Source organism: Zootoca vivipara, chromosome 2 (genome assembly GCF_965207765.1).
Source record: "Zootoca vivipara chromosome 2, rZooViv2.hap1.1, whole genome shotgun sequence".
Classification (NCBI taxonomy): Eukaryota; Metazoa; Chordata; class Lepidosauria; order Squamata; family Lacertidae; genus Zootoca; species Zootoca vivipara.
In genome coordinates, this window is record NC_142584.1 from 30348505 (window position 1) to 30357420 (window position 8916).

General features: G+C 48.6%; 1 protein-coding gene across 1 annotated transcript; it reads left to right on the plus strand.

Moving 5' to 3' along the window:
• The first annotated feature begins 1116 nt into the window (after positions 1 to 1116).
• On the plus strand, positions 1117 to 6806 carry MRPL27 (mitochondrial ribosomal protein L27). Its single transcript, XM_035099018.3, has 4 exons — positions 1117 to 1188; positions 1859 to 1981; positions 4211 to 4278; positions 6365 to 6806. The coding sequence occupies exons 1-4, from the start codon at positions 1134 to 1136 to the stop codon at positions 6569 to 6571; spliced, it is 453 nt and encodes a 150-aa protein (XP_034954909.2). The 5' UTR covers positions 1117 to 1133; the 3' UTR covers positions 6572 to 6806.
• The last annotated feature ends 2110 nt before the right edge of the window (positions 6807 to 8916 follow it).

The window sequence follows — 8916 nt, forward strand, 5'->3', positions numbered from 1 at the left end:
AAAGCCATGGGCCTGGACATTACACACACACCCACCTCCTTTCATGATGTACTGCTAAATTTAAAAAACAACAACCCTTTATGTTATTTTTTTTTGTTTACATGACTTATAAGCCCACTTTGGGGGCCAGCCTGCTCAAAGAGGTATACAATAGCATTTTTTTAAACAATACAACAAAACCACACCATATATTACTAAAAACACCAGCAAACTAAAACAGATAATGAAAGCTGCAGTACTTTGTGAATCCTATGACTTTTATTGCAATTGTGCTGCTTGGCCTTTTTTTTTTTAGTTGTTTTGTTAATGGTGCTCTATAGATCACTAATAATAATAATAATAATAATAATAATAATAATAATAATAATAATAATAATAAATGCCTCGCTGATCCTGTTGGGTTTCCCCAGCCACTCTGAGCGGCTTCCAACATATCTAAAAACATAATGAAAGCATCAAGCGTTAAAAACCTCCTGACGCTGCGCTGCCTTCAGATGTCTCCTAAAAGCTGTGCAAATTCTTTATCTCCTTGGCATCTGAATGGTTCCGTTTTATATTTGGTTCATTATTCTATCTATGTTGTGCCTGTGGTGCTCTTTCTTGGTTTGTAAGCTGCTTTGCGATTCACGGGGAACGAAAAGCTGCATAGAAATATAAGCAAGCAAGAAACCCCCGTGTGTCCTGGGGGGGGGGGGGGCGCGGCTTCAGAGGACCCACCTTGTCAGCCCACCTTGGGGTAGGTCTGAATTTCATCCCCGGAGACTCGTTTTTCAACAGTTGAGTCCCTGGAATGGTGAGCGATAAACTAGGGAGGAAAGTGCTTCTGAGCACGTGCAGAGAGCCTTCCACCCACCCACCACCCTCAGCCTCTTTGGAAAGGAAGCAAGGGGCACAAAGGGCTTTCTCGGCGGTACCTCTCTCTCTGCTCAGAAACAGAAGCAGCCGCTCTCCTCCTCCTCCTCCTCCTCCTCTTCCTCCTCCTCCTATTCCTGGCCCGCAGCAGTTAGTATGGAGCCCGGGAATCGGAGCCTCATTCAAACGCGGCGCTTCTCCCCGCAAGCCCCGGATCCGGAAGCTTTGCAAGGCGGAGCCGGCCGGGTTGCCGACCAGGAGGCGGCGGCGAAGAAGGTCAAATGGCGGCGCTGCTCGGCAGGCTCTCGCCTTGGGCTCTCGGCTCCGGAGGGCAACGTGAGTGGCGGGCGGAGGGAGCCTGGCAAGGGGACAAGTCCCGGGGAAACGGGGTGGTGGGGTCGTGGGGAGAGATCGAGACGCGTGCAATAGGCGGGGATGCATGAGGTGCAAAACATGCCGCATCGCCGGAATGGCTGCAAACGCAACAGCAGCAAAAGTGGGAGTTCAGTGGGCCTTTATTTTATTTTTGCACAGGGAGTGTTTCCTGTTCAGAATCGGGTATTGCTCTTCTCCCCCCCCCACCCCCACCCGTTTTAATATCCTTCCTTCCTTCTCTCCCTCCCAGCCTTTGGTGACATTTTGCCTGTTGAGGGTTTGGGCATTTTTGTCTGTTCGCATCGTCGTGGGGACGGGACAAAACAGCTTTTCTTCCTTTGGTAGTATAAAAAAGCCAGCAGTTATTTGGCTCTGCATCTAAAAAAAGGTCACCCAGAGTGTTCATGATTGAGTTGCGGTTTGAACAGGGGACTGCTGGCTCACAGCTCATGGTCGTCACCGCAACACTGACCAGTTCTTCCCAACCCACCCTCTCTGAACTTTCGAATAACATAAAACACTTCAGTATCCAGTGGCTGGTGTGAGGTTTCTTTCTCAGTTTAAATATTTGACGGTTTATATCCCACCCCCAGTTTTGATGAGTCTTTCCTCTCTCGCTCTCTCTCCACAGTTTTGCCTATTTCCCCCCTAAGTGCAGTTGCAGTGAGGTTTGCATCTAAGAAGAGTGGAGGCAGTTCCAAAAATCTTGGGGGGAAAAGTCCTGGGAAAAGTTACGGAGTTAAAAAATTGGACGGTAAGTCCCTTGGCTCTTTTTGCAGCTGCCTTTCAGTTTACAGTACAGTGGTACCTCGCAAGACGAAATTAATTCGTTCCACGAGTCATTTTGTCTTGCGATATTTTCGTCTTGCAAAGGGCGGTTTCCCATAGGAATGCATTGAAATTTAATTAATGTGTTCCTATGGACCAAAAAAAAGCGCAAAAAAGGCGCTGACTCACCCGCCACGGCCGCTCTGGAAGTTTTTAAGGCTCTGGGGAGGGGGAAGCAGGAGGAGGGCCAGGGAGAGGCTCCCTCCCTCCTTCCCCATCAGCCGTTCGCGCCCAACCAGGCAGCCAGTGGGACTGGACGGGGCGGGGCGGATGGAGCACTTCGGCAGCCTGCGCTCTGCTCAATGACGGCTGCTCTCCTGTGCCTCCGTGCAGCCATGCCGTCCTACTCGGTGATGGTGGCGACGGGCAGCCAGTGGTTCTCGGGCACCGAGGAGTAAGGGAGGGGCGCGGGCGGGATGACAATGGAAACTTCTGCCTGCTCCCTCCCTTCTTCCCCAGCAGCCATTCACACTCTCAACCAGATGGCCACTCTCTCGTTTGCGCGCCTGCCCTGCTTCATCTTGCGAAACACGGCCATAGGAAACTTCATCTTACGAGTCTCCCAAAAACTCGCAAAACGCTTTCGTCTTGTGAGTTTTTCTTTGTGCGAGGCGTTCGTCTAGCGGGGGATCACTGTATTTTTCTTGCTGCCAGCTGGTCTGGCTTTCACAGGGATGCTTTCAAGAAGGCATATACTGTACAGTGGTCCCTCGACTTACGAAGTATTCGACTTACAAAATTTCAAGTTACGAATGAAAAAAAATGGCTGCACGCTTATGGTTTTTTTTGACATCCGGAAGGAAAACCGTTGCGGTTTAGATGGGGTTTTTTCAACTTACAAATTTTAGATGCGGTTTACTCGACTTACGATTTTTTCCGTTTCCAATGCATTCCTATGGGAAACCTCTTTTTTCGACTTACAAATTTTTCGACCTACGAATGTGCATTCGGAACAGATTAAATTCGTAAGTCGAGGGAGCACTGTATTATGAATGTGTATTGGCAAGACTGGCCAGTAGGTGGCAGAATTGCACTGACCAACGACAGGATTCTGCTTACTTGGAAGCACACAGTACAGTACTGCTAATTGAAATTTGTGCACGGATATTAATTCTCTTTGGGATGCAGATTCAGGAGCTTTGCAGCAAGGGAGAGCCTCAATAAGCGAAGTGGAATGCACCATCCAGTTTACATTGCATGTGTCTATACTTCATGTGCACCAGGTGTGGAGAGCTCCTTTAGTAGAGCACGGGACTCTCGATCTCAGGGTTGCGGTTTGAGCCCCATGTTGGGCAAAAGATTCCTGCATTGCAGGGGGTTGGGCTAGATGACCCTCAGGGTTTCCTTCCAGCTCTACCATTCCATGATTCTAAAACCTGTGGCCTTCCAGGTGTTGCTGAATTACAGCTCTTGTCATCTCTGAGCATTGGCTTTGTTTGCTGAAGCTGATGGAAGTTGCAGTTCAGCAACACCTAGTAGGGGATGTGCACGCATAGTGCTATGTCGCCATTACTCCCAGGTATTGACATCCTTGGGACCCAGGTGGCGCTGTGGGTTAAATCACAGAGTCTAGGGCTTGCTGATCAGAAGGTCGGCGGTTCGAATCCCTGCAACGGGGTGAGCTCCCGTTGCTCGGTCCCAACTCCTGCCCACCTAGCAGTTCGAAAGCACATCAAAGTACAAGTAGATAAATAGGGACCGCTCCGGCGGGAAGGTAAACGGCATTTCCGTGCGCTGCTCTGGTTCGCCAGAAGCAGCTTTGTCATGCTGGCCACATGACCCGGAAGCTGTCTGCGGACAAACGCCGGCTCCCTCGGCCTATAGAGCGAGATGAGCGCCGAAACCCCAGAGTCGGACACGACTGGACCTAATGGTCAGGGGCCCCTTTACCTTTACATTGACATCCTTAGGATAAGCCCAAGGTTTGCAGAAGTATTAAAAATCGTTTGGAGAGAACGCTAAAGGAAGGCTGTGTGTGAGTGAGAGAGACAGATACCGGTTTTCTAATTTACGTGATCTAGCATCATCTGCAATGGGTATTCCTTCGTAAGAAATGAGACTACAGGTAGTTTTTGTTCCATGGAGCAATTCCTATTCATTGCCTGCTTTCATCACGGAAGCCGAATTCTTCACTTCATCTTAACGCCTTTTTCAGGAAACTTTGTCCACGCTGGCAACACACTGGCGACACAGCGGGTGATTCGCTGGCACCCGGGAGCTCACGTAAGTTATTCTTTTTGGTATTCCCGAGAGTGTTTATAATTGAGACTTTGCTTGTTCTGCTCCACTTTCAGCAAACTTCCTGCTTCCTTTTCATTCTGCATTATCCTGAAATGAGCCAAGTTTCTTTATACTAACCTTTTCTCGAAGGCTTCCAGGGGAGTTGCTTATTCTAACAAGATATTGGAGAGCCTTCTTAGTTGAAACAGCCCTCGCCTCTGAAAGCAAAGCTTTCGCAACCCTGTTTTAAGTGACATTCAGATTCAATGAACAATATAGTTAAGCTTCGCGCACCTGAATGTCTCGGGTACATTGAAAAAACATTGCTCAGTCATGGATCTAAAAATAAATGGGCAAATTACACTGTAGTCAAGCGGCAGGAAAGCGGGAGAGCACTTCACAGCTCACAGTGTGATAAGACAGGGGAGTTCTGCTTGCTGCACAGCACAACTTGCAATATTTCAAACATTTCCCCCCCCCCCTTTTTAAAAGAAAGGTCTATTCGCAGAGCTCCTGAACCGTGCCAGGAAATACCTGGGCAGAATAGTGTAACACATAATCCCAAATCCCAAAGAAGCCAAACCCATTTGAGATAAGTTTCAGGTGGCCTGAACTTACTGTAGGTGTGTTGAAATCACTTACGAGCAGGTGAGGTTTGGCCAAGCGCCATATCTAGTGCTTTACAGCAGGTGCATGGGCAGATGTCAGAGAGGGGGAACCTGTGGCCCATCAACTCCCATTATTCCTGATGACTGGCAATGCAGGCTGGGGCTGATGGGCGTCCCAACAACATCTGGAGGGATACAGCTTCCCCCATCCTTGACGACTGTGTCTGTTCCCATTTCTACTCAGCACCCTGATATCCACCCATCAGAGCCAGGTGCAAAATCATGGCTGAAAGTTGAGGGAGGGGGGTCAGGTGTAAAATTGTGGTTTTGCAGCAGAGCTAATAACCTACTGCCTCCCAGGTGGAACATACACTGCGATGACCTGCATATAAAAATACAAATCTGAATCAGAGAACTTCCGGCCAAATTCAATAGCCCAGCGAGGTTAGTTTTAAACAGTTTTTGATGTGGTTTTTAAAGTTGTTGTGACCTGCCCTGGGATCTTAGGGCGAAGGCCTAAGTTTTCTGCTTAGTTTTCTGCTGCTCCAGATAAGCGGACACGGAGCAATGGATTCAAGCTACAAGAAAGAAGATTCCACCTAAACATTAGGAAGAACTTCCTGACAGTAAGAGCTGTTCGGCAATGGAATTTGCTGCCAAGGAGTGTGGTGGAGTCTCCTTCTTTGGAGGTCTTTAAGCGGAGGCTTGACAGCCATCTGTCAGGAATGCTTTGATGGTGTTTCCTGCTTGGCAGGGGGTTGGACTGGATGGCCCTTGTGGTCTCTTCCAACTCTATGATTCTATGAAATCGAATAATCAGAAGTATTACTAATGGGAAGCGGATGAAGCCTTTTGGTCTTGCTGCCGTTCAGCAATTGAGAGCCATAAATGATTACTGCAGATCGTCCAGCGATCTACTTTTTGCCCGTCCGTATTTTCATAGGCGCAAGCCAAGTGGGGTGAAAGATCCAATGGGAAAAGTGAATGGAAGTAGCGAACCAGCAGTTGAATAATAGTCTTATATGGTGATGAAGCATTATTGTCATATGCCATGGCTTCCGACTTCATGGCAGCCCTGTGATCAGACATCCAGTGGCTATGCAAACAGCCTTCCTCACATGAGCAGAGCCATGAGTTTAGTTGCCTGTGTATAGGGTTGCCAGACTCAATAGAGGACAGGACTTCTGTGCCTTTAATTGCCCTGCTCTCTTTTGAGTCTGGAAACCTTAAAGAGAAACCAGCAGACCCTTTGTTTAATTTCCAAGCAAAGGCTCTGCTGGTTTCTCTTTAAGGTTTCCAGACTCAAAAGAGAGCAGGGCAATTAAAGGCACAGAAGTCCTGTCCTCTATTGAGTCTGGCATCCCTACCTTGTACCAAAACACACCAAGGTGCTGACATGTAACATTGGGCATCACTACTGTGCTCCAGAGTCTTAAAACTTTTCTCCTCTTTTAATTTTCCTTGTTTCCGCCTGTTAATAGGTGGGAATAGGCCGCAACAAGTCGCTCTACGCGCTTGAAGATGGGATTGTGCGGTACACGAAGGAAGTCTACGTGCCGCCTCCCCGCAGCAAGGAAAGCACAGAGGTGATCTGCCAGTTACCCAAAGGAGCTGTGCTGTACAAAACTTTCATCAACGTCATTCCCACTAAAGAGGTGGGGAGCTTCAAGTTGGTCGAGATGGTCTGAGACTTTTGAGGTCTCCTGGACGACAGCAAGGAACTGGCCAGCTTTATCTGAGCCCGGACATAAACAGGTCTGAAAACGCTGGTGTAGTTCTGAATGGACTTCACCTGCTCGGTCACCTGCGGGTTGGCTGCTCAATATATTCTAGGCACCTGGAATGCATTCTCAACAAAGAGGATGTTGTTTAAATTTCTTTTTCTAAAATAAAAGGGCAGTTCTGTCCTCTCTTATCATCTTACCAGGAGAGCTAATTCAAGCTGATGTTTTCATCCGATTAGCTCGTAACGCAGGCATCCCCAAACTTGGCCCTCCAGATGTTTTGGGACTACAATTCCCATCATCCCTGACCACTGGTCCTGTTAGTAGGGATGATGGGAGTTGTAGTCCCAAAACATCTGGAGGGCAGAGTTTGGGGGTGCCTGCTCTAATGTAATGGGAGAATTTTGATGGGCTGGATTAGAGTCAGGTTCTGAACACGAAAGTGTTACTCAGGCAATTCTCAGAAGATTTCACACAGCAGCCTGAACGTCTATAAATGCACATGCAATCATTTCTCCTAATATTTCAACACAGGAGTGGTTTGATGGGGGCCATGGGCAACGAGCCCTCTGCTGCAACCTCCCCCAATGCCCCTACCACCACCCTGGTGGCTGTTCTCCTCCACCCGCATAGCAAAGTTATTGGTAGGATGGATGCAGATGGGCAACAGTGGACCATGTGCAGACCCACCGGGCAAAGTAGCTGCAGCATCTCCCCAAAATACTCCTGGTCCCTGATGCAGTAGCATACATTGGGGCCCATAAGCACCAAGGGTTACGCTGTAGCCGCTCCGCTCAGCTTACACAAAGCAATCAGACATTGAATGTTTTTGTAGGGTCTGTTGCTGAGTCAGAGTCGATTTCTGTTTCCGGGGTTCATTACTTTGAAATGCTTCTGCAGTGGTGCTGGCTGGCTTTGACACATATCAAGCCCTGCATCTGTAGCCTTGTCCTTCCAGCATTGGCTACCATAAATATAGCGGGAGCGGGTGGCGCTGGGGTCTAAACCACAGAGCCTAGGGCTTGCCGATCAAGAGGTTGGCAGTTTGAATCCCTGCAACGGGGTGAGCTCCTGTTGCTCTGTCCCAGCACCTGCCAACCTAGCAGTTCGAAAGCACGCCAGTGCAAGTAGATAAATGGGTACCACTCCGGCGGGAAGGTAAACAGCATTTCCCTGCGCTCTGGCTTCCATCACAGTGTCCCGTTGCGCCAGAAGCGGTTTAGTCATGCTGGCCACATGACCCGGAAAGCTGTATGTGGACAAACTCTGGCTCCCTTGACCTGAAAGCGAGATGAGCGCTGCACCCCATAGTCTGCTTTGACTGGACAACCATCTAGGGATCCTTTACCTTTACTATAAATATGCAGGACCAGTGGCCTTGCTGTGGTTTGTTTTTTTAAAAACTCTGGCCTACTGAGCTGGGAAGCAGCTGTTAGCACAGTCAAGAGGGCAGAACTGATGCAATGCTTTAGGGAGAACCCTGGGCTATTGTGCTCCTAGCCAGGAGTGCCGCAAGCTGCCCTTTCATGCTCTAGTCCAGTGTTTCCCAACCTTGTGCCTCCAGATGTTTTGAGACTACAATTCCCATCATCCCTAGCTAGCAAGACCAGTGGTCAGGAATGATGGGAATTGTAGTCTGAAAACAGCTGGAGGCACAAGGTTGGGAAACACTGCTCTAGTCTGCCCTGTGTGTCTGGTTGTGTCCCTCAGTTTGCTTTTGCCTCCGGCACATTTCTTTTTTGGGGGATTTAATCCATTCTTTTTTAAAAATCTGGGTTGTAGCAGCTCCCTCCATTTTGATTTTCAGGTGGGAGGGGAAATGCCACCATCTGAAACCATGCAGCCGTCTACACAGGAAACACCAGCATTTGGGGGGGGGGAACAAAAACCTAGTAAGGAAAGTGAAACTGGATGATGCAATGCATGCATGAATGAATGCAGTAGACACAAAGTTGAATCCACCAAAATCGCTGCTTGCATGGGAGGTCTTTGGCAACACAACACAACTTCCCCTGCCTCTGTGCACCTTCTGCACTGCTGATATCTGCAACAGAGGCTTGGGCGGGGAGGGGGGAGGGAATGCCCAAGGAGATTTGGGGTGTGTGGAAAGGGAGGGAAGTTCCCCTGTGCCTACACCCGTTTTCTAATGGTAATAATGCAGAATTGATCTGCAGTGAGCTTTTTTCCTGGAATTCAAACTAGTTTGTCAAGTAGCACTTTTCAGGCGCAAAAAAATATGCAACGGGGCTAGCTAGTGTGGGGAGTTCGTAGGGGAGGAAAAATAACTCAGTCTCCATGGATTCTAGAAT